Here is a 25,430-nt window from a genome sequence, read left to right on the forward strand (position 1 = left end):
CAGTAAGGCTAATGGGAAACCCTGCTGACATGGAGGGTGGACAGGTAAAACCCTAATCCCTCACCTAAGAACATCAGAAGAGCCCTGCTGGATCAGACCAAGGCCGATCTAGTCCAGCATTCTGTTCACAGTGGCCAACCAGCTGCGTGTGGGAAGCCCATAAGCAGGACATGAGCAAACTGACACCCTCCCACCCATGTTCCCCAGGTCGTGTATATAGGCATAACTGCCTCTGCTACTGGAGGTAGCATATAGCCATCAGGGCTAGTAGCCATCAACAGCCTTATCCTCCAGGAATTTGTCTAATCACCTTTTAAAAGCCTCCAAAATGGTGTTCATCGCTACATCTTGTGGAAGTGAAATCCATAGTTTAACCATGTATTGTGGGGAGAAGTACTTCTAACTGCCGAGTCCAAACCCCCGCGCAGTGGCCAGCCCCCTCCTCTTTGGGGGAAATAAATGACGAGAAAGTACCTTCGGCCTAGAGAGGCTCCAAAACGTGGAAGGGGAGGCCTGCCCGGCATGAGATGCGGTGCACCTTGGGGTGGGGGGACCACAGTGGGGAGAATCCCCGGGCCGAGGGCACCCGTCGCCCACCAGTCACTTTGAGTGTTCTGCGGCCTTTTGTTCTGCCTTCGGCCGCAGGGAGCGGTCGGGGGAGCCGGGCTTGCGGTAGGCTTTGCCGAGCTTCCAGCACCTGGACAGGTCCGGCAGCCCCAGGGCGGCGGCTCCCCCGCGCTCCCCGCCCTTCCAGGCCCGCAGCCCAGCAGCCGGCCTCTCCCTGGCGCCGCTTTGCTCCCGGCAGGGCGGCCTGCGACGGCCCCAAGGGACCGCGGGAGCGGGCGAGACCCTGGCGGGCAGCCCCGGCGCAGAGCGGCCCCCGGCCCCACCAGTCCGACTCGGCCCGCTGCCTGCGGCGACCGCCGCGCGTGTGCGTGCGCGCGCTCTCCGCTAGAGGGCGCGCTCTGCGGGTCGCCGGCGCAGAAGCCGCAGGCGCGGGGCGCGGCGCGTGGCTCTGGGCCGGGAAGAGTTCGCCCTCGCGGCAGCCGTCGTGCGGAGGGGACGAGGCCTGGATGAGTCCCGCGTGGAGACCGTGACACTTTATTCTTGAAAAGAACAGTCGCCATGAAGGAGCGGCAGCTCTGCTGCAGGAGGAGGGGGCGGGGCGGCTGCGGAGCTCACGCGCGTGGCCGGCGGCGGAGGCTCCCGGCTGGCGGGTGGAAGCGGCCCCTTCCTCCCGCGCGGCTCCCTTTCGCTAGCCCGGCGTCTCTGCTCTGGCCCGCGGGCGGGCAGCTGCTCACACCAGGGCCGCCGCGCCCGAGACCGACGTGACCTCGTGGTCCTCGGCCCAGGGCTGCAGGTTCTGCAAGGCGAAGAGCGAGGCGTTGTGCAGGCAGAGCGGGTCGTGCTGCTGCAGCGGCTGCCCCAGGCTCTTCTGGAAGGCCTCTTGCTGGAGGTGCAGCATCAGTCGGTGGGCCTGCTGGCGCTCCGCCTCGCGCTCCTCCGCTGTTTGCCGCCTGCGGGGAAGACAGGGAGCGGGCCTCAGCAGCGGCGGCGGGAGGAGGGAGGCCGCCGGCACGAGGGCGGGGGCGCAGCGCGCGTGTCCTGGGCAGGGCAGAGTGTGACCCCGTGTGGCTCAGCCCGGGGGCAAGTGAAGGAGGGGGCGCGCCTGGGCACCAGCAGAATGGTCGCCTGTCCCACTGCCTGAGCCCCCCATCCCACCACGTGCGAGGGCACGCAGAACCCCCTTTCTTAATGACATGAGATGGGGCAGCTGTCGGGGAGGATGGGTCATTTCATTTTGTTTTCATGTATTATATTTCTATACTGCCCCAGAGCAGAAGCTCTCTAGATGGTTCACAAACACTTAAAAAACATTAAAATGCATTATATAAAGTATAAAACCATTCACATAATAACATAGAACAAATAGCACAAACAACAACAACAACAACAACAACAGTGTATATCCAAAACACTTAAAAACAATCAGCCACAGACAATCAAAGTGACTCCTTATATGCTGCCAAATGCCTAAGAGAAGAGGGCAGTTTTAACTTAGCACCAAAAAGATGACAATGTTGGTGCCAGGCAAGCCTCATCAGGGAGATTATTCCATAAATGGGGTGCCACCACCGAGAAGGCCCTCTCCCTTGTTGCCTTCCTCTGAGCCTCCCTTGGAGGAGGCACCCAGAGGAGGGCCTTGGATGAATTGCACTTTGCACCAGCACTTTGAATTGGGCTCAGAAGCATACAGGCAGCCAGTGCAAGTGGGGCAGAATCGGTCTTATATGTTTGGACCTTCTGATCCCTGTTATCAGTCTGGCTGCCACATTTTGCATAAGCGTCAGCTTCAAAGACAGCCCCACATACAGTGCATTGCAATAATCTAACTTGGAGGTTACCAGAGCACAGACAACTGAAGCCAGGTCATCCCTGTCCAGATAGGGCCTGGCTCAGCCTTCCTTTCGCTCACCTCTTGGCGGGTGCCCTCACTATGATGGGGCTGGTCCCAGGGCTCATCCCATCCCAGATCTCCCCTCCTACCTGCAGTCCCTCCTTGCCTGGGCTTACAGCAGCCCTCCGAGGTGGAGCAGTCTTATTAAGGTGCTCGTACTAAGCAACAGTAAGAACCAGACATGGAACAACCGATTGGTTCAAAATTGGGAAAGGAGTACGACAAGGCTGCATATTGTCACCCTGCTTATTTAACTTATATGCAAGGTACATCATGAGAAATGCCGGGTTGGATGAATCAGAGGTCGGAATTAAGATTGCTGGGAGAATTATCAACAACCTCCGATATGCAGACGATACCACCCTAATGGCAGAAAGCGAAGAGGATCTCAAGAGCCTCTTGTTGAGGGTGAAAGAGGAGAGTGCAAAAGCTGGTTTGAAACTCAACATTAAAAAAACTAAGATCATGGCATCTGGCCCCATCACTTCCTGGCATATAGAAGGGGAAGAAATGGAAGCAGTGACAGATTTTACTTTCTTGGGCTCCAAGATCACCGCAGACGGTGACTGTAGCCATGAAATTAAAAGACGCTTGCTCCTTGGGAGGAAAGCTATGGCCAACCTAGACAGCATAGTAAGAAGCAGAGACATCACCTTGCCGACAAAGGTCCGTCTAATCAAAGCTATGGTTTTCCCAGTAGTAATGTATGGCTGTGAGAGCTGGACTATAAGGAAGGCTGAGCGCCGAAGAATTGATGCTTTCGAACTGTGGTGCTGGAGAAGACTCTTACGAGTCCCCTGGACTGCAAGGAGGTCAAATCAGTCCATCCTAAAGGAAATCAACCCTGAGTGCTCATTGGAAGGACAGAGACTGAAGCTGAAGCTCAAATATTTTGGACACCTAATGCGAAGAGAAAACTCCCTGGAAAAGACCCTGATGCTGGGAAAGACTAAAGGCAAAAGGAGAAGGGGACGGCAGAGGATGAGATGGCTAGATAGCATCATGGATGCAATGAATATGAACTTGAGCACACTCCGGGAGAGAGCGCAGGACAGGAAGGCCTGGCGTGCTATGGTCCATGGGGTCACGAAGAGTCGGACACGACTGAACGACTGAACAACAACAACAACTGCAGACAAGGAAGGGCACAGGGAGGGGCTGCGGCTCGCCTAAGGACCCCCGCCCCCGCCACCCACACTCACACTTCGTGCTCAGCACCAAGCTCACAGCCTTCCTGGCCAGGCTCCCCCGCCCCACGCCCCTGCCTCTGCCTCGCGCCCCCTCCCTCCGCGTGGTACCTCCACTTGGTGCGGCGGTTCTGGAACCAGGTCTTAACTTGGGCGTCCGTCATCTTGAGGGCCTTGGCCAGAGCTGCTCGCTCAGCCGACGCCAAGTACTTCTGCCTGTGGAAGCGCTTCTCCAGCTCGCAGATCTGCGCCCGCGTGAAGGACGTTCTCGGCTTCTTGCGCTTGGGCGGCGTGCGGTTCTGGTAGGGGTGTCCGACGCGCCGGGCTACGGAGAAGGGCGGCAGCGCTGCTGCGGGCAGAGCAAGAGGGCGGCAGGTGCCCTGTCAGGCGATTGAGGAGTCCCGGGATGCTGCGGGACCCTGTCCCGGGACCCCCACCAGGAAGAGAGGCCCTCTCCTCCCCGCTCCTGCCCCCCCTTACCTAATGCTCGGCCTCGACATTTCCAGGGCACTGGGAAGCCCCCCCCCCCGCAACCTACCTAAGGCTCCTCCTCCTCCTGTGGCCCAGCAAGGACTGGGTGGGGGAGGGGAGTCGCCAGAAAACTCCCTTGTCATTCGCCCCCACGCCCCCGAGGCCGCCCACAGCCCACCGCGATCCAAGCGGCGGCCGTCCCGGAACAGCGCCGGGACTGCCGTTTGGCCATCGCCGCGCTTCCTCTGACGGCGGCCTCGCAGAGTTTTCTTCCGTCTCCTCCCGGCACAAGGAGGGGGGCGGCTCCTTCCACCCTCTGCGGCGGAGCCCTTTCGCCAGTCCTCGCCGCCGACTCTCAGCCTGCCGCGTTCTGGTTCAGGGGGCCGGGAGCCGCGGGGATCCTCCCGCCCCCAGAGCCTCCTCCCCGCACCCCCCACACCCGGCAAAGTCTCTGAGCAACTCCACGCCGTCGGAAGTCGGCATAAGGAGGTGGAACAGACCATCTCCTGCATGAGAGGCCTGGCCCCGCCGACCAAGAAAGCTGGCCAGGCCTCGGCAGGTCCACCAGGCAGCAGCGCTCTCTCGGTCCCTACCAGGCAGGGGAGCGGATCCATTGTTATCAGCCTGGGATCCCGTAGGCTATTCAGACGGGGAAAGACTCTGGGGCAGAGGTGTGCGGGGAGGCATAGTCCCCCCCGCGGGGGGGGGGGTGGAGGGCGAGCGCATCGAAGTCGAGTCTTTTCGCAAAGATCCATCTTGGCTGGAAAGCAAAACCAGGTTCTCTGGCTTCTGTCCATTCTACTGGGCGGAAGCTCTTGAGGAACCCCGAAGCTTGCGCCCTTTTCCGTGCACTTTCCAAAGACGTCGTATTTGTGAAGGGTTGGGGGGACACTTTCACAAGGCGGGTGAGGTTCCGCCCTGGGCCTTTCCTTTTGGGGCTGAACCTCAGGCAGCCCCGGAACAGATTCAGACACTGACAGGGAGATCCAGCAGGCCCGGGGAAAGTGGATGGAGCTGAATGGAGAAGTCCCAGGCAGTTTAATTACGTTAATTACGCTCCGTGGAAGGGAGGTTTTCTTCCAGTGCAGGAGGGGGGTTCTCATGCCAGGGTGAGGGGTCCTGCTACGAGGTGAGAGCACCTGACTCCTCTGGGGGAAGAGGGCTGCCTCGGCCAGGTGAGGATGGCTGGATCCGACGATGAAGGGGCGTTGGGACGGCCGGCCTGTTCCAGCACAGGGTCAGAGGAAGAGGGATGCGGGGGCGGATAAGGTACGAGGGAATCTCACCTGTGATCCGGTCCTTCGCCAGCCGCCGGCTGTTCTCCATCCAGGGAAAGGTGAGGCTGGCTCCCCCCGCCTGGGCATGGACGGGCGCGGAGGGGACGGGCCTGTGCGCGGGCACTCGGATCACTCCGCCGCTGCCCGCGGAGGGGCCCCCGGGAAGGCCGTAGGCGCCGAAGGAGCAGGCCGGGTTGTAGTCTGCCGCTCCATAGCCGCTACTGTAAAGCGACAGCTCCGCCTCCCCCGGCGCCCCGACGGCAGCCGCGCAACTGCCTTGCTGCTGCGGACATCCCAGAATCTGATCGATGCCGAAACGGATGGGCTCGTGGGGCGGCGGCGGCGTGTGGACGGAACTTTCCTGCCCCAGTCCCGAGGGCTCCATCCTGCCCCTCAGCAGCAACGCGGGTCCTGCATGCCCGCGCCCAGCTGCTCCTGGTCCGCGCTGAGGAGCAGCACTTTCTCTACAGCGTCCAGAAAGCTTTCCCCGAAGGCGCGCCCCGAGCGGCCCTGGTGGAGCTCACTGCCGGGCTGCATGGCCCGGCTGTGGCCCCATGAGAAGCAGCCGGACAGTGGGAGGGCCCCTCCGGCGGCGACAAAGGCAGGGGCGCTCTCTCGCGGGGCCGGGCGCTCTGCCGCCGCCTCTCCGATCTGGACATACCCGGACAGCGCAGGGGGGGCCGAGGCTGCCAGCGCTTTTCTCCCAGTCTCCATCTCCGCCTGCCAAAAATCTCCGGCTCCAACCTTCTGATTGGCGGCCTCCGGCAGTGACCGACGGGCCGTCGCCTAGAATGGGCGGGCCGGGAATGATAGCAAGGGGAAACCGCCCTCGAGCTACCCTTCCTCCTCCTCCTCCTCCTTAGTCCCCTCGGGTTGAGGGGCGAGGCTGAGTTCCTGGGTGGGGAGGGGGCTCCCACCCCCACTCGAAGGAACCGACGCTTGGCGTCACCGCGGCCAGAACCCCCCCCCCCCATCAATCACATTCGCCTCGGAAAGGGAGAGCCCCAGGCAGACTCACTCCGCTGGGCCGCTGGGTGGGGAAGAGAAGGGTTGGCCAGGAGATAGCGAAGGAGGGGATGACCTCGGCTCTCTCAGGCTCTGCCCCAGCCCGACCTGATCCGACGCGCCGATTCCCCGCGACTGGGCCACTCGCGTCCCACCGGCTGCCATCTCCAGTTCCAGGGCCCGGGTTAGTTCTCCGCTCACTCGTTCGCGCAGTCATGGGGTCTGCTTTCTCCAGTCGAGGTCTCTGCGCCTCCAGGCTCTTCCAGACGGACGGGCTGAAATCCACTGTGCAGCACTAAAACCCTTTCCCAGATTTCACCAAGTCTAAGAATACAACACAGCCCATTTCTTGATTAAGCCTCTGAAACTGTACGCTGTCACCCGGACCAGGACAAGTCCCTAACAGAGGCTTCCGCGGCGATTCGCTGAAGCCACCCGCCCCACGGAAGCGGCGAGAGCCACTCGGTCCAGTGAGGGCAGGCTGCCCGGACCCCCAAACCTCGAAGAAACGGGGACGGGGACGGACTTCGCGGCTACCAACCCCCTCGGCCACCCCACCCCACCCCCGCGTTTAAATCCCCTACCGCGCTCACAGGGCCCAGCCTGAACCTCTCAGCTCCCAAGGCTACTGGGCACCTCTCCTACCCAGTGTCCTGGAAAAATTAATCCACACCTGTGTTTGGGAGCACACTCCCTTCAGAGACTTTATTTGGCCAAAGTAAATCACAACTCCGCAGCTGTTGGGGAGGAAACCCAGGCAACCACAACAGCCAGGCTGCGGTACAAAGCTCCTCTCCTTTCATCCCCAAGCAACATATTATATAGTTTTGCTATTATCATATGAATTATAGACTTGTTGACTTATTGATCAACTGATTAACTGATTCACAAACAAATGTTAATGAGGAATCAGCAGCTACAGAAGGGTAGAGAAAGTTGCGAATCACCACAAGGCTGCTCTTTCTGACTGTCACAGATTTCCAAGTTGCTAACCACAGACTTGTACTTCCTGCTTCTAAAAGTATTATTAGTCTCCAGCATTTCTTAGTTATAAACATATTTCTCATCCTTTATTTTTCTTTGGAACCGTGTTGATTTAAATAATGCGGCCTAGTAAGGTCTGAATCAAAAACGCTAAAGCTCGAGCCCTCATTTTCTCGTTTCTTGCCCTTTATTTTTTTTCTTCTACGCAAGGCGAAGGGTGCAGCGTCACTGGCAGAGTGAGTCCCACTGGGTTCGTGTTGGTACTCCTGTTGTTCAGGATGACAGAGTCAGCCATGATCCATACGCAGAAAAGGCAATACATAAGACTATTATGACCGCGGATTATGTGCCGAAATTCCGCGAATATCCTCGGTTCGACTTTTAGGTAAAAAGCGATTCCACCCCCCCCCCCCAACAACAACAACCTATTAAATGCGGCCTCTCCTCGATTCAAGCACAATGACCACGGCGATCATTATTCTTCATTCGTCGTCTCTCTTATGGAACTCCTTTGAGACCCTGTGCGTTGAGAACCGCTGCCGCCCCCACGCCTCAGCCTCTCATCTGAAGGTGCCCTGATCTCCTCGGTAGGACCACTCAGTCAAAGGAAACCCGGGCTGCTCGGGAGGAAGGAAGGAAGGAAGGAAGGAAGGAAAACGACTGCCAACTTGGCGGTTCCCGGGGGTGGCTTTTTGGCCTTTTCAGGTACCTAGAATCCTAGGAGTTCCGAATAAACAGGCTTAACCTCCCTCTTCAGAATTCCCTCGAAAAATGACCGTTTGCTAGGAGCAGAATCTCTCAGAAATTCGGCGAGAGGAATACACACACACATACACAGAGGGTGAGGGAGAGGGAGGGGAAGAGAGAGTAACAAAACAGAAATATTAAAACCTTACAGCAGAAGGTTTCGGCTTGGGACTTCTTCAGCAGTTCCAATATATGTATTTGACATTGTATCTATCCGATTTTCTTTTTTGAAAAATCTAGCATCCGTTCTCCTTAGAAGGAGAACGAAAGAATCAACCGCGAGCATTTTTCCGCCTTAGATAAAACCCGGCCAAGATGTACATCGGAGGGCCAGGGCCTGGCAGAGGCAGGAACTCTCTGAGTTCAGCATCGGGACCTCACCACACGAAACATTCATTGTTTCATCATCATCAACAACAGTCACAGTACCATCGAAACCGCAGAGGCTGTAAAGTGAAATAGGACGAGGCTAGACGCCCGGAGGGCGCGGCGGCCCCGCTCCTCCTCTCGGGAGCGGCCGGCCCCGGCTGCAGCAACCGCCAAGCCGCGAGATCTGCCAGTTTTATCAAACCAAATTCACGCCAACTGGCACTCCCATAGGGAGTTAATAAAATTGATACACAAGGCCGGTGTGAAAATATACCCGAGAGACTCGATCGGGAGGAGGAGAGGAGGGAAGGGGAAGAAAATCGCTCACGAGCGGAGGAGACTCGCAGGCAGCGATCGGCGGTCCCTCCGGCGGCCGGGCGGCCTTTCTGGATGAGAGGCTGCGAAATCCACGTCTGCACTGAAGACCGAGGCGAATAACAGCAGCAGTTACAATAATCGCATAAGTCGGTAAGGAGGGGAGACCCCCCCCCGCGCGGCAACAGCCTTCCACGCGTTGCTCCGAGACCGAGCCGGTTTCCTGGGCGGAAGGGTAGCCCAAGGGCCACCGGCGACAGCGGCTCAGCCGAGGTCCCCTCTCCATTCACGGGGTGTGTGCGCGGCTGGAGACCCAGGAGTCAGAGGCGCACCCTGGGCCCAGCTCGGCGGGTCCCCCTCCCCATACATTGGCCCCGGCGGCGGCGGGAATATTCCATCCACCGTGTCTCCGCTTTGAGAGCGGAAGAGGCCTCGGATCGGGGCGGGCGTGGCCCGGAGCGGGGAGAGTACCCGCTCCACTCTCGCCTGCGCCGTCTGTCTGGGGCGTACCCCTTCAGCATCCCTCCAGCTGGGGCCCCCACTCACCGGGCTGACCTACCCGGCCAAGAAGCAGGAGACGAGCGCCAGCCCCCCCCCCCCCCCCGTGGCGCTCAGGAGTCCTTCGGCTTGTTGGGGAGGAATTGGAAAGGGGCCTCCTTTTCTTTCTCCCAGGCTGCAGACGTCGAAAGGCTGAGCAGGTGTGCCGGCCAGAGGGAGCCCAGTGGCTGGAGCGGGAGAGGGGAGGACTTGTCCGCATGTTTTCGCTGGCCTCCGCCTGGGGAGCCGGAGGGGGGTGCGCCGTTGCTGGGGCGCCTCTTCCCCGATCCCCGCTTTAGCGCCCCCTCCCCTTGCGCTTGTGCGCCAGGAAGGGGGCTTTGGCTCGGCCGCAGCGGTGCAACTACAGCTGGAACTCGGGGCGACGTCCAGGGCCCGATGGGGGGGGCAGGGAATGACCATCTAGAGGGCCAGGCAATTGGCCCACCTGCTGCTGGTGGGAACATCATTCCGTACTCCTTATCTTTAAAAACAGAAGGGCATGCCCATGCCCATGTTATTTTTACTTTAGATACCAGTTATCCTTTCTACCACAAAATGGTGTTCACTCCAAGGTAAATGCTTTTCGCATCGGGGTAGCGGAAACAATATCCATTTTATTCCCATAGTCATGATGTTGCTAGGATCTAAATGAGAAACTATACATGCTCCAAGTATTTTAAAAAATTGGGATTGTGTGTTTGTTTTTCTTTAACTTGCCAGGAATGTAAAAGTTGTAAAGCATGGAATGGGGTAGCAGTGGGAGAATGCAAAGAGAAATGACAGTTGTGTTTCACAAGTGACTTCAGGCTCAGGGCCATCTGAAGTCACCCCATGAAGTCCAGGGTCTGAACTGTCCTTGCTGTGCCAGGGGCTGGGCCTCTTTGGAGTCCCCTGTACTGGTGTAGTGGAGGCAAGGCTCGCTGCCCCGGCACTTTTTCATTAGCAGGGACTCTGATGTCATCTGCCACCTCCTTCAGAATTCCCTGTTCCCTCTGAGCTTAGTTGCGATCCTCACTGTAGCTGTGGGGGGAATGAATTTTCCAAACAACAATATATTGTTCCATGTTGGAATACAAAGTATTTGGGATGACTTGGTTTGGAATGGACAATTAAGACCTGTTTGCATTAGATGACTTGGTTTGGAATGGACAATTAAGACCTGTTTGCATTACCAAAGACATGCTCCTGGTGGAGATGAAAGCTAGAACTGTTTTGTTGATATGGATTGACAGGGCTGCCTGAAATTTTTGGACTGCCCTTGGATATTGTTACAATGAGCTCCTGCATTTCCAAATTTACCACCACAGGTGTGTGCGTGTGTGTGTCAATCCAGCTGGGTGTGTGGACGTTTCTGTTGAGGGGGGAGATATAATGAAGGAGCTTAGGGAAGGCCAATGGGTAATGTTGGGGCACTAAGGGAGTGTGCAAGGGGGCTGTTTAAATGAGAAGGGATCTGTCCATGATGGCTGAATTGAGAGGGTGAAGCTTCCATAGAGTATCATATTTTGAAAACCTAAAACGTTTGTGTCTGAGTGAGTGAGTGAATGAGTGGGTGAAAAAGATTTTAACACCCCTGCATTTTTCTCAGATGTCCAATTGAAATACCCCTGCCTTACTCTCAGCTGCACTGTTTTTGGATCCCAGTTGAAAGCTGTATATCTTACAAGGTTGTACAATCTTAGAAGTGGCATGGCTGTGAGGGGGGCATGGCTGTGACCGTCAGGAAGGCACCCTGCACTTGCTACGCGACTGGTCCCCTGTCCAGCCCTGAGAGGCCCTGCCCATGCGGCTTTGGGGGCGCCCGAGGAGGCTGCATGGCTCAGTCCGAAACAGCACCCCGCCCCAGATTCTCTGAACACCCGCTCCCCAAGAGACCAACTAGTCGGACGCATGTTGCCATTCCCTCACTGAGCCAAAGTTCCTTTCTGGCTCTCGGTGCTGTATTCCTGGGATGACCGAAGCCACCTCAGGCTGCTTCCAAGTCCAGCCGCAGCCACCGCTCCAGCTCCGTGTTCGTCTTCCGAGCCAGCGTAGCAGAACGGCACCTCGCGTTCCGAAAGCGGCCGCCGCCGGGACCATCCAAGAAGAACTGGAGCCCCGCCCCCTAGTGGGGCGAAGCTACCGGCCCCCAAGAGGCGACTGAAATGAGATGTTCCCACCGCAGCTTGCAGGGCGAATGTGAATGAAGCCAACTCCAAGGGAGGAAAGCCACGCGGAATTCAACGAAATAACCCCAGCGGTGGAAGATTTCTCCGTTTGTTTTCCTTTCCTCCCCCCCCCCCTTTACTGCGAGGTGCTACAGCCTCAGTCCACATTCACCACAAGCAAGGGATCTCAGGCCTCACACGCTGAAAATTCACCCCCCCCCCCCGTTTTAATTGCTGTGGGAAACACCGATCGGAGGGGGTCGGCCCAGGATACTGTGTAATGTGCCAGGCGTGTGCGTGTGTGTTTGTGGGGGGTGCTAAACTCTGCTGGGGCCCTGTTGGTTTCTGAAAGAGAACAGCTCCTCGTTTCGGGGGGGGGGGGCAGTCCTGATCCGGAGCGAAGCGCGAGACCGGGTTCACCTTCTAGGGGACCGGCCCTGCTTCTTCCGCCTGTGTTCTCTGGAGGCTGAGGCAGGCAACGCGTTCTCCCACCCGCCCAGGTGCTGGCCGAGGGCTGGGAGGCGGGGGAGGGCGGCGATGTTTACCCTGAGACGGGGCTACAGAGAAGGACGGGGCGTGTGCGGGTCAGTGCTGGGATGGTCCTCGAATGGATCATGGGGTCCTGTATATGCGGCTGGAGGTCGTTTCTGTCGCGATCTCCGCTTCTGGATCCACCCTGGAACTGGAAATCCACCTCCCCCCCCCCCCAGTATCTACTTCTCTCTCCAGGAATGGCTTCGGAACGTCTGCCGAGGCAGCGGGGTGGGGGGCAGGGACGCCCACTGGGGGTGAGAACTTCTGGAAAACGAAGGCCCCGATTCAGAGGCAGCACATCTCCGACGGCCACGTGCTGGAGACCCTCCGTGGGAAGTGGCTGCCGTCCCCCCTCGGCCCCTCGAGCGCAGCTACACTGCCGGGGCACTGAGGCCCACCGGCGTCTTGAAGGCGGCAGGAGGCTCGTCCGCGCTTTTGCTGCGACAGACGAGAGCTCCGCGGCCCCTCGGGAAGCGGCTGCCCGCGGGCACGGCAAGACTGCTCGGCGGATGGTTCCCCGGGCCGCATCCAGGACGGGCCGCGCTGCGCTCCTGTGTCGTGTGGGCCTCGTGAGGCAGCCGCACTCGGACGCCTTCCGCAGCCTCCCGCCTTCCGGCGGGCCTCGCGGAGAGGCCCTTCCTAGCGGGCGGGCGGGTCACTGGCCCCTTCTTTACTGGAGACGTGACCCTGAACTCCCGGCAACACAGCACTGCGCGCCCGCGGGGCGAGATGTGGATCAGGGCCCAGCGGAGCAAAGAGACGCCTCAGACAGCGGCCGCCCGCCGCGCCCGTCCCCTCGGCCAGGGCCCTCGCGCGCGCCAGGCGGGGCTGAGGCCGAGCGGAGGAGCGATGCAGCCAGCCGGGCCCACGCGGCGCCTCCTCGGGATGCAGGCTTCCGGGCGGGGGAGGAGGCTTCCCGCCCTTGGCAGGCTGATGCAGAAGAAGGACAGGGCAAACGCGGCTGCGGGGAAGCGCCCAGAGGGCGGAATGTTTGCTGGTTCCGGGGAGAGGGATGGGTGGGCGGAGAGGGGAGCCCGCGGGGAACGCAGGCGCGAGGGGAAGGGCGCTTCGTCACCGGGTCACCTCACGCCCTGGAGGGGGCCTTTGTATCAGCAAAGAAGCTGCGCGCCCGCGCAGGTCTTCCTCTCCGGGCCAGCGATCGGGGGCTGTCTCCGTCGGCCAAATCCCTCAGTTCTGAGGGGGGCTCTGTCGCCCTGGTCTTGCCCTCCACGCGTCCAAAGCAGCGTGCGATCCTCGGCCCAGGAAGGTGCCAACGGAGGAGCCGGCCCGGACCCAGAGAGGCTCTCCAATGCGTCCGAAGCACCCCGGCGGCTTCGCGCCCATCCAGGTCCGGGCGATCTCCTGGTCAGGAGCGCGATCCCAACCCTAGAATGGAGGGAAATGCTCCGTGGCCCCTTGCGTCACTGCCGTCCACCAGCTGGAGGGGCGGGGGGGGGGCAGGAAAGAGGGCGTGGTTGCTTTGCCAGCGGGACAAGCCCTCCACTCCAGAGAAGAGCTGCCTCCCTCCAGGCCTGAAGTGACCGCTCCCCCAAATCTGCCCTCACGCTCAGAGATGCTCCAGCCGCCTCTACGGTCACCACTGCATTATCCTTGATGGAGTTTGTCTCCAGTCCACAGCTCTGGCCGGTGCAACCGAGCCTGTTTCTCCTTCCTCCTTCCCTGAAGGGAGAGGGTAAAAAAGCAAGGAAGAGAAGGTGCAATCGCATGGCCCCGGCACAGGCCTTGGCCGACTTCCACTGGTGCCTCTGCTGGTGCTTGCTGTAGATACCACAGGCAAAGTGAAAGGAGCAGCCTCCAAACACTCCCAAAAGAGGTGGCAAGAAGCCTCCGGGAGCTTCAGGTACCCAGGATGGCTCCCTTCTAGACAGGAAGGACTCAGTGACTCCCACAGCCCGAGGGTGACGCCAGAGCTTATGTGCAGCCAGATGCACTTATTGGGAAGTCACACGTGTGTCAGAGAGGTGTGTCCCATCCCGCACAATTGTTCCTCTTCCCCAGAATATGCCTCCATGCCTCAGCAGCTCTGGCATGTTGTGTGTGCCCAGCCCTGAGGGGTTAATAAGGTCCTATTCCAGGCATGGAGATCATCTCCTTGTGAAAATCAAGAGAACCAATTCTTAAAAATCAGGGAATAGAAAATGGAGTGTAGCTGAGCCCAGGTTGTGCCTGCCAGGGAAGCTGCTCTGTCCTAAATCTCTGTGTCGGGAATCTGCCTGCAGTGACAACAACAGGACCCAGACATCCCAAACCAATCTAGATCCTATGGTTTCACATAACTACTAGATCCTATGGTTTCAGATAGCTACTGCCCAGTGTCAAATTTGCCATTCTTGGGCAAGGTGCTGGAGCGTGTGGTGGCCTCACAACTCCAAACCGTTTGGGATGAAACTGATTACCTAGATGCATTCCAGTCAGGTTTCAGGCCTGGTTATGGGAGGGAAACTGTCTTGGTCACCCTGGTTGATGACTTACACTGAGGAATGGATAGGGACAGTGCAACTCTGTTGGTTTTTCTGGACCCCTCAGCAGCTTTTGATACCATTGACCATGGTATCTTTCTGGATCATTTATCTGGATTGGGCTTGGGAGGCACAGTTTTAAAGTGGTTCTGGTCCTTTCTGGAAGAGTACTCACAGAAGGAGGTGCTGGGGGACTTCTGTTCCACCCCATGCCCATTACAGAAAGTAGAGGAAGGAACTAGAGGATCAGCTATCCTTGACTTGATCCTAACGAACAGAGATGACTTAGTGGATAAAGTAGCAGTTACAGGAACTCTGGGGGAAAGTTATACTTGAGTTCTTGGTTCTAAGGGAAGCAAAAGCCGAGTGTAGTCAAACGCGTACCCTGGATTTTAGGAAAGCTGATTTTCATAAACTCAGAACAATGATCAGTAAGGTCCCATGGCAAGCGACGCTAACGAGAAAAGGAGTCCAAGATGGGTGGGAGCTTTTAAAAAAGGAAATTCTCAAGGCACAATCACAAACAATTCCAACAAGAAGAAAAGGTGGAAGACAACAGAAGAAGCCAATGTGGCTTCACAACAAGCTTAGGGATGACCTGAAAACAAAAAAGGACACATATAGGAAGTGGAAAGAAGGCCAAGGAACAAAGGAAGAGTACAGGCAGGTAGCACAGAATTGCAGGGATGGCGTCAGGAAGGCTAAAGCTGAGAACGAGCTGAGGGTAGGGATGCTAAAAACAACAAAAAAGCTTTCTTCAGCTACACGCATAGTAAAAGGCAGAGGGAAGAAATGGTTGTTCAGCTATTAAATAAGGATGGCAAAATGATAACAGATGACAAAGAAAAGGCAGAGGTGCTCAGTTCCTACTTTGGCTCAGTCTTCTCCCAAAAGAGTGTCTATGACCCCCCTGGCAAAGGCGAGATACAGGCTGAAGGGGCAGGATTGCAGTTTGAGATCAATAGGCATATGGTCAAGGAACACCTCATTACTTCGAAGGAGTTCAAATCTCCAGGGCCAGATGAACTGCATCCCAGAGTCATAAAGGAACTGGCAGAAGAACTCTCAGAACCACTGTCTATTCTCTTTGAGAAATCATGGAGGACAGGGGAAGCGCCAGATGACTAAAGGAGGGCTAATGTTGTCCCTATCTTCAAAAAGGGTAAAAAGGAGGAACCTGGGAACTACAGACCAGTCAGTCTGACATCAATCCCTGGGAAAATTCTGGAGCAGATGATCAAGCAATCCATCTGGAAGCACCTTGACAACAATGCCGTGATTACTCGAAGCCAACATGGATTTGTCAAGGACAAGTCCTGCCAGACAAATCTGATCTTTTTTGATCAAGTAAGCTCCCTTGTGGACTGTGGGAATGCTGTGGACAGAATATACCTCGACTTCAGCAAAGCTTTCAACAAAGTGCCCCATGATCTCCTGATGAGCAAACTAGCTCAAAGAGGGCTAGATGAAACAACGATCCGGTGGATCCACAGTTGGCTACAGAATCGGACTCAAAGAGTGCTTATCAATGGGACCTTCTCAAGCTGGGGAGAGGTAACGAGCGGGGTACTGCAGGGCTCAGTCCTGGGCCCAGCGCTCTTCAACATTTTTGTTAATGTTTTAGAGGAAGAGGTGTATTTGAATGCTGATCAAATTTGCAGATGACACAAAATTGGGTGGGATAGCTAATTCTTTGGAAGACAGCAACAGAATGCAAAGTGATCTGGATAGACTGGAGCACTGGACAGAAAACAACAGAATGACATTTAACAGGGATAAAGGCCAAGTTCTGCACCTAGGAAAAAGAAACCAAATACACAGTTACAAGATGGGAGATACCTGGCTCAACAACACTACAAATGAGAAGGATCTTGGAATTGTTGCAGATCACAAGCTGAATATGAGCCTTGTGGCTGCAAAAAAGGCAAATGCTCTTTTGGGCTGCATTAATAGAAGCATAGCTTCCAAATCCAGGGAAATACTAGTTCCCCTCTACTCAGCACTGGTTAGGCCTCATCTGTGTCCAGTTCTGGGCACCAGAGTCTAAGAAGGATGCAGACAAGCTGGAGAGGGTTCAGAGGAGGGCAACAAGGATGATCAGGGGACTGGAAACAAAGCCCTGTGAGGAGAGACTGAAAGAACTGGGCATGTTTAGCCTTGAGAAGAGAAGACTGAGGGGAGGTAGTATAGCAATCTTCAAGTATTTGAAAGGTTGTCACAGAGGGGAAGGCCAGGATCTCTTCTCGCTCATCCCAGCGTGCAGGACCCAGAATGCTCAAGTTACAGGAAGCCAGATTCTGGCTGAACATCAGGAAAAACATCCTGACTGTTAAAGCAATACAACAATGGAACCAATGACCTAGGGAGGTAGTGGGCTCTCCCACACTGGAGGCCTTCAAGACGAGGCTGGACAGCCATCGGTCAGGGATGCTCTGACTTGGATTCCTGCATTGAGCAGGGGGTTGGACTCGATGGCCTTGTAGGCTCCTTCCAACCCTAGTATTCTATGATTCTATGATTAGCCTGTGGGGTGCCAAAAGGCCCCCCATGCTTTTTAACATCTACATGAAACCGCTGGGGGAAGTCATCCAGAGGTTTGCCCCCCATGCTTTTTAACATCTACATGAAACCGCTGGGGGAAGTCATCCAGAGGTTTGGGCTGAAATGTCATCAGTATGCGGATGATACTCAGCTGTACCTCTTGTTTCCATCTGCACATCCCAGGGTGGCTGTGGAACTCTTGAAGTCTGGAGGCTGTGTTGGGATGGATGAAGGTGAACAAACTGACAATCCAGACAAGACGGAGGTACCGTGGATTGGAAAACCAACTACTTCAGATGGAGGTTTACAACTGGTCTTATATGGGGTTGCACACCCCCTGAAAGACCAAGTGCACAGTCTGGGAGTCCTGCTGGACAATAAGCTAACTGGGGAAGCCCAGGTGGCTGCAATGTCCAGGAGTGCATTTTACCAGCTTAGGCTGGTACACCAGCTGCAGTCCAATCTGGAGAGGATGGACCTTGCCTCCGTTATCCACGCACTAGTCACATCCAGGCTGGACTACTGTAATGTGCTGTACATGGGGCTGCCTCTGAAGATGGTTCAGAAACTTCAGCTGGTGCAGAATGCGGCTGCTTGAGGGCTGGTGGGGGCGAGGGTGAGGCGAGTTGATCACATAATGCCTACACTGCACCAGCTGCACTGGTCACCAGTGCATTTCTGAGCCCAGACCGTCACAAGGAACACAGCAGGCTGGGGGGTCTTCTGACAGTACAAGCCTTTATTAGCCAACAGTGTCACCTCCTTAGGTTACTTTTTAAAAGGAGGGAAAATGACTCTTACCTCCCGCGGTCTGAAGCCCGGGCGTGGGAAGGGCTCAGGGGGAGATTTTAAAAAAAGGGTCTCTCACCTTTCAGAATGCAGCTGCAGAAATTCCGCTGCCCATCCACAGTGTCCTGGGTCAGCCCTCCGGAGTCCCAGCCATCCTGCTGACTATGCCAAATTGTGGAGGAAAGTTTTCAAACCTTCCCAAGAACCACAGAAGGCTGGGGGTCTTCTGACACTATAAGCCTTTATTAAGCAGATTCTGAGCAGAGCATGCCAGCATGCGTGAATTGCACACACACAGGAGGTCCACCCCTTGGTATAGATAAGCAGTAAGTTATATACTTTGCAATTTCTTGCTGCGCCACAGCTGTTAGCCAATCAGATACTGACATGCTAGTGGGGGCTACTGCAGTTAAAGCATGTACAAGGAACAGAACTTTCCAGCACAGTTTTCTTAGGTACGTACAACATTCAAACTTTACAACATCCCAGCACATCCTCTTTATCTGCTTACAATGCTTTTCTACTTTTCCCACCAATGGCAACATTCCAAAACACTCAGAGGGAGGCCTATCTTTTCAGCTGCAGCCTGAACAAAACTGCAGTTTTTCTCTCTCACAAGTTACCTGAAGGACCGTTTTCACCCGTATCAGCCTGCCTTGCACTTTAAGATCAGAAAGAGAGGCCCTTCTCATTTGCCCACCCATGAGAGCAGTTAGGTGGGTGACCACTTGAGAGGGCCACACCTCTGGAACATGTTGCCATTGGAGGTCTGCCATTCTCCATCATTGCAGACTTTTAAGAAGGCCTTGAAAACATATTATTTTACCGTGGCCGTGATATGACTGCTGTTATTGCTGTTATTGCAGTTGTTGTTGCTGCTGGTCTTATTGTCAGCTTTTATTGTGGTTTTTCTTGCTATTTTCTCATGTTTATGTTTCTATCGCTTTTAATATTTTAACTGTTTTATGTATTTTATTGCTGTAAGCTGCCTTAGGAATTCTTCTGCCCTGAAATGCGGCCAATAAATTTAATAAATAAATAAAAAAAATAAATCCTTGGCACAACAAGTCTTAGCTGCTCAGTTGTGGTGGCTGCCCAAAGCCTGTCCAAGCAAACCAACCCAAGTGACTGTGTGGTGCGGGGCTAGGAAGGAGTCCTGCATGATCTATGATGTGGGGGCTCTGCTGCTCTCCCAGTGGCCCCTGGGGCACTGCAAGGGATTCTGAAGCACATCTCATGGGTCCCCTCATGGTGCCCTCAGAACTGTACTTCATGGCAATAATGAAATATAAAATACACAGAACCACAACATAACCTCCACCCACAATATTTAAAACCAGCCAAACACAGATCTCATAAAGCCTCATCATGGAGCAGGGTTTGGTGGGTGAGCAGAATTTCAGGACCGGGGCCCAAACCTGGCCTGCCTGGGGTCCCAGTCTGTTCCTCTGGAGCTCTCCAGATGGCCATGTCCCCTCCCCGCCTTGCCAATCATTTATTGGTTTCCTGGTTTTTGTGCACCCCCCCCCCCGCCTGCTTCTAAAAGGCTGATTTGCCTCCCAAGGCTTTGTTACTGGCAGGAAGAGCTTGAAGCTAAAACAGGGGGATAGTCAGGCCTGCCCCTTTTGCCTTCGCTCCACCCACCACCAGAATGCCGCTCCTGAAAGCTTCTCCACAATGGAATTCAGCCCACAGGCTGAAAGAGGTTCTGCACCCCTGGGGTGGAGGATGAGGCCATCAATGGCCACTAGTCATGGTGGCTATCTATTACCTCTAGCAGTACCAGGGGTGATATGCCTTGGGTGCCCATGGCTGGGAGCATGAGCAGGAGGGTTGTGCTCATGTCCTGCTTGTGGGCTGCCCAAGGGCAGTCGCCTTGGGACTCCCACAGGATGCTCAACTAGAGAGGCCCTTGGTCTGACCCAGAGTGGCTCTTCTTATGTCCTTGAGTTGGATTCATAGAATAGAATCATAGAATAGTAGGGTTGGAAGGGGCCTACAAGGCCATCGAGTCCAACCCCCTGCTCAATGCAGGAATCCAAGTCAGAGCATCCCTGACAAATGGCTGTCCAGCCTCGTCTTGAAGGCCTCCAGTGTGGGAGAGCCCACCACCTCCCCAGGTAATTGGTTCCATTGCCGTATTGCTCTGACACTCAGGAAGTTTTTCCTGATGTTCAGCCGGAATCTGGCTTCCTGTCACTTGAGCCCATTATTCCGTGTCCTGCACTCTGGGATGATCAAGAAGAGATCCTGGCCTTCTTCTCTGTGACAACCTTTCAAGTACTTGAAGAGTGCTATCATATCTCCCCTCAGTCTTCTCTTCTCAAGGCTAAACATGCCCAGTTCTTTCAGTCTCTCTTCATAGGGCTTTGTTTCCAGTCCCCTGATCATCTTTGTTGCCCTCCTTTGAACCCTCTCCAGCTTGTCTGCATCCTTCTTAAAGTGTGGTGCCCAGAACTGGACACAGTACTCCAGATGAGGCCTAACCAGTGCTGAGTAGAGGGGAACTAGTACTTCCCGGGATTTGGAAGCGATGCTTCTATGAATGCAGCCCAAAATAGCATTTGCCTTTTTTGCAGCCACATCACATTGTTGGCTCATATTCAGCTTGTGATCGACGACAATTCCAAGATCAGATTTAGTCATACTTAGTATAGACCCACTGAATTCCATGGGACTTAAGAACTCATCCTCAACTTTAGTCCCATGGATTTGAATAGCTCTGCTCTGAATATGATTACATCTGGATCCAATCTTCTATATTTTAGGAGGAATAAAATCATTTCTGGCCTAAATGCTTGGCAGAAGACAAATGTTTTAGGTTGCAAGCCTACACACAGATACCTGGGAGGAAGGCTGAAATTCTACACCCATTTACTTGGGAGTAAGCCCCACTAAACTCAGTGGGACTTACTTCTGAGAAGACATTATAGGATTTCACTACAAGTCTTACTGAATCCAGTGGAATGGACTTCTGAGGCCAGTGTGCTGTCAATAGCTCTGATGAAAAGGATTCCACAGAAGAGGGGGCCACCACCCAGAGGGTTGGTGTAAGGTAGCCACCGGGGTGACCACACCACTCATGAGATTTTTGAACCACAGCAGGGTTCACTTTACCCCTTCATGGATCACTGCCTTGTTGTGATGAAGGGGCTTGCGTAACTCAGTGAAGCCATAAGCTATGCCGTGCAGGGCCACCCAAGACGGACAGGTCATGGCGGAGGGTTCTGATAAAATGTGGTCCACTGGAGCTAGACAGAGTGCCTGAGGAACTATGGATGGAGGTCTGTAACATTGCTCAGGAGGCAGCAACTAAATCCATCCCAAAGAAAAAGAAATGCAAGAAAGCAAAGTGGCTGTCTGATGAGTCCGATTTTGAGTCCGATTCTGTAGCCAACTGTGGATCCACCAGATCATTGTTTCATCTAGCCCACTTTGAGCTAGGTTGCTCATCAGGAGATCATGGGGCACTTTGCTGAAGTCAAGGTATATTCTGTCCACAGCATTCCCACAGTCCACAAGGGAGCTTACTTGATCAAAGAAGGAGATCAGATTCGTCTAGCAGGATTTGTTCTTGACAAATCCATGTTGGCTTTGAGTAATCACTGCATTGTTGTCAAGGTGCTTACAGATGGATTGCTTGATAATCTTCTCCAGAATTTTCGCAGGGGTTGATATCAGACAGGCTGGTCTGTAGTTCCCAGGTTCCTCCTTTTTGCCCATTTCGAACATAGGGACAACATTAGCCCTCCTCCAGTCATCTGAAACTTCACTCATCCTCCATGATCTCTCAGATAATAGACAGTGGTTCTGAGAGTTCTTCTGCCAGTTCCTTTATTACTCTAGGTTGCACTTCATCTGGCCTTGGAGATTTTAACTCATTCAAAGTAATTAGGTGTTCTTGACCATATGCCTATCAATCTCAAGCTGCAATCCTGCCCCTTCAGCCTGTACTTTGCCTTTGCCAGGGGGATCCCTGCAATTCTGTGCTACTTGCCTATACTCTTCCTTTGTTGCTTGGCCTTTCTTCCACTTCCCATATGTGTCCTTTTTTGTTTTCAGGTCATCTCTAAGCTTTTGGTGAAGCCACATGGGCTTCTTCTGTTGTCTTCCACCTTTTCTTCTTGTTGGAGTTGTTTGTAATTGTGCCTCGAGAATTTCCTTTTTTAAAAGCTCCCACCCATCTTGGCCTCCTTTTCTCATTAGAGTCGCTTGCTATGGGACCTTACTGATCATTGTTCTGAGTTTATTAAAATCAGCTTTCCTAAAATCCAGGGTACGTGTTTGGCTACACTCAGCTTTTGCTTCCCTTAGAACCAAGAACTCAAGTACAACATGGTCGCTTTCCCCCAGAGTTCCTGTAACTGCTACTTTATCCACTAAGTCATCTCTGTTGGTTAGGATCAAGTCAAGGATAGCCGATCCTCTAGTTCCTTCCTCTACTTTCTGTAGGAGGAAGTTATCCACCACACAAGTCAGGAATTTCCCGGAGGGGCCATGTTTTGCAGAATTTGTCTCCCAACAAATATCGGGGAAACTGAAGTCCCCCATTACTACTACTTCATGCTTCCTTGAAACATTTGCTTTTCAAAAGAAAACATTTGAATCATTTTTCTTCCTTGAAACATTTTGCTTTTCAAAAGTTTTATCCTCATCTTCTCCTTGATTGGGTGGCCAGTAGTGGACTCTGACCACTATGTTCCTTTTAGTCTTTGCTCCATTTATTTTAACCCAGATGCTCTTGATGGGGCTGCCAAGCTCATCCTCCTGTATTTCTGTGCAGATATATATATATATATATATAGATATAGATATATAGATATATAAACATTCAGTGCAACCCCACCTCCCTTTCTGTTCCTCCTGTTGTTTTTGAACAAGTTATATCCCTCAGTTGCTGTATTCCAGTCATGGGAGTCATCCCACCGAGTTTCAGTTACACCTATCAAGTCATAATTTCCCTCCCGTATTAAGAGTTCAAGTTCGTTCTGTTTGTTTCCCATACTCTGAGCATTAGTACATAGACATCAAAGACTGTAGAATGGGGAGAGGGAGACTGTAAGTGCTCAGTGGTGAGAGAAATGCATTCTGTATATGCTCAGTGGCATTCTTTATTTCACTGTTAAAATTGGTGAAATGTAAATAAATTCTAGTAATTCTAAATTTGCATTATAGTTATAATTCAAAGTTGGGAGTCAGTTGGTCATCCCTTTTTGACTGCCTTCCCATTGACTGATTCTCATGAAACACACTTCATTGGAAAGGTCTTGACATGCAGATTCCACAAATAACAATGGTTTTCACTATAATTCAAAGCTGGGAGTTTATTTATGTCTGTAAAGCTTCTTTAATATCAAAAATGTCAAGTATGATTAATCAAACAAATGAAATATGAACACACACAAACAGGCTCTGTACACCTTTGTAAACAGAGGTGCAGCCCAAAGTACAATGATATACCAGTAACATACAGCCCATAAACAAATAATGATGGGATTACGAGACACCTACAGTTAATAGTAATGCAGTCGAAGGTTGATTATTGCTCAGAAAGGAAGTCTCTAGCTGTTAATTTTAACAAAATAATATTTAACAGTCTCTGTACATTTTTATAAACACAGGTGCAGGTAAAAGTACAATGATATGCCAGTAACATACAGCCTGTAAACAAGTCATGAAGGCCATGATTGGCAAACCTCAAGATTCAAGTTGCTGATGGTCCAGTACAAAGACGTTACAAGGGTTGCCCTGGAGTTTACACCAAGAACACTGTATTTAAGGAAGTTTTGTAAAGATAAAGACGTAGTATTTGAATGTTTCAATAAATGCAGGTAATTAAGTTAACCCCTTCATGGATCACTGTCTTGTTGTGGCGAAGGGGCTTGCGTAACTCAGTGAAGCCATAAGCTATGCCGTGCAGGGCCACCCAAGATGGATAGGTCATGGCGGAGAGTTCTGACAAAATGTGGTCCACTGGAGAAGGAAATGGCAACCCACTCCAGTATTCTTGCCAAGAAAACCCAAAGGAACGTATCACAAGGCTAAAAGATATGACGCCAGAAGATGAGCCCCTCAGGTCGGAAGGTGTCCAATATACTACTGGGGAAGAGCAGAGGGAATTTCCAAGTAGCGCCAGAAAAAGTGAAGTGGCTGGGACAAAGCCGAAAGGACACTCAGCTGTGGATGTGTCTGGTGGTGAAAAGAAAGTCCGATGCTGCAAAGAACAATATTGTTTAGGAACATGGAATGTCAGATCAATGAATCAAGGTAAGCTGGAGGTGGTCAAACATGAGATGGCAAGATTGAACATCGACATCTTGGGAATCAGCGAACTAAAATGGACAGGCATGGGCGAATTTAATTCAGGTGACCATCATATCTACTACTGTGGGCAAGAATCCCTTAGAAAAAATGGAGTAGCACTCATAGCACTCATAAAAGGATGGGAAAAGCAGTACTGGGGTACAATCTCAAAAACGATAGAATGATCTCAGTATGAATCCAAGGCAAACCATTCAACATTACAGTAATCCAAGTCTATGCCCCAAGCACTGATGCCAAAGAAGCTGAGGTTGATCGGTTTTATGAAGACCTACAACACCTTCAAGAACTAACACCAAAAAAAGATGTCCTTTTCATCATAGGGGATTGGAATGCTAAAGTAGGAAGTCAAGAAATCACTGGGATAACAGGCAAGCATGGCCTTCGTGTACAAAATGAAGCAGGACAAAGGCTAATACAGTTTTGCTAAGAGAACATGCTGATCATAGCAAACACTCTTTTCCAACAGCACAAGTGGCGACTCTACACATGGACCTCACCAGATGGTCAATATCGAAATCAGATTGATTATGTCCTTTGCAGCCAAAGATGGAGAAGCTCTATACAGTCAGTCAAAACAAGACCTGGAGCTGACTGTGGCTCAGATCATGAGCTTCTTGTTGCAAAATTTCGGCTTAAATTGAGGAACATAGGGAAAACCATTAAACCATTCAGGTATGACCTAAATCATATCCCTTATGAATATACAGTGGAGGTAAGGAATAGATTTCAGGGATTAGACCTGATAGACAGAGTGCCTGAGGAACTATGGACGGAGGTCCGTAACATTGTTCAGGAGGCAGCAAATCAATCCATCCCAAAGAAAAAGAAGTGCAAGAAAGCCAAGTGGCTGTCTGATGAGGCTTTACAAGTAGCTGAGGAAAGAAGGGAAGCGAAAAGCAAGGGAGAAAGGGGAAGATATATCCAACTGAACACAGAGTTCCAGCGAATAGCAAGGAGAGACAAGTAGGCCTTCTTAAATGAACAATGCAAAGAAATCAAGGAAAACAACAGAATGGGAAAGACTAGAGTTCTCTTCAAGAAAATCGGAGATCTCAAGGGAACGTTTTGAGCAAAGATGGGCATGATAAAGGACAAAGAAGGCAGGGACCTCACAGAAGCAGATGAGATTAAGAAGAGGTGGAAAGAATACACAGAAGAACTATACAGGAAAGATCTGAATGTCCCTGATAGCCATGAGAGTGTGATCACTGAACTTGAGCTGGACATCCTAGAGAGTGAAGTCAAGTGGGCCTTAGGAAGCATTA

General features: G+C 53.1%; 1 protein-coding gene across 1 annotated transcript; it reads right to left on the reverse strand.

Annotated features, from left to right (window-relative positions):
* Positions 1 to 1,086: 1,086 nt before the first annotated feature.
* Positions 1,087 to 5,819, reverse strand: TLX2 (T cell leukemia homeobox 2). Its single transcript, XM_084860163.1, has 3 exons — positions 5,403 to 5,819; positions 3,757 to 3,994; positions 1,087 to 1,517 (listed from the first exon to the last, which is right to left on the reverse strand). Exons 1-3 carry the CDS (start codon positions 5,776 to 5,778, stop codon positions 1,298 to 1,300), a joined length of 834 nt encoding a protein of 277 aa, XP_084716289.1. The 5' UTR covers positions 5,779 to 5,819; the 3' UTR covers positions 1,087 to 1,297.
* Positions 5,820 to 25,430: the final 19,611 nt, after the last annotated feature.

This window comes from Heloderma suspectum, chromosome 5 (genome assembly GCF_057233095.1).
Source record: "Heloderma suspectum isolate Gila_16-S chromosome 5, 16-S_ref, whole genome shotgun sequence".
In the NCBI taxonomy this organism is placed as follows: domain Eukaryota; kingdom Metazoa; phylum Chordata; class Lepidosauria; order Squamata; family Helodermatidae; genus Heloderma; species Heloderma suspectum.

Bases quoted from the DNA above. Each gene is read 5' to 3' on its own strand.
- TLX2 (XM_084860163.1), bottom strand. From the start codon at position 5,778: ATGGAGCCCTCGGGACTGGGGCAGGAAAGTTCCGTCCACACGCCGCCG. The intron at 3,995-5,402 runs GTGAGATTCCCT...CTCTGCCCGCAG, and splicing joins GGCGAAGGACCGGATCACAG to CAGCGCTGCCGCCCTTCTCC. The intron at 1,518-3,756 runs GTACCACGCGGA...TCTTCCCCGCAG, and splicing joins AACCGCCGCACCAAGTGGAG to GCGGCAAACAGCGGAGGAGC.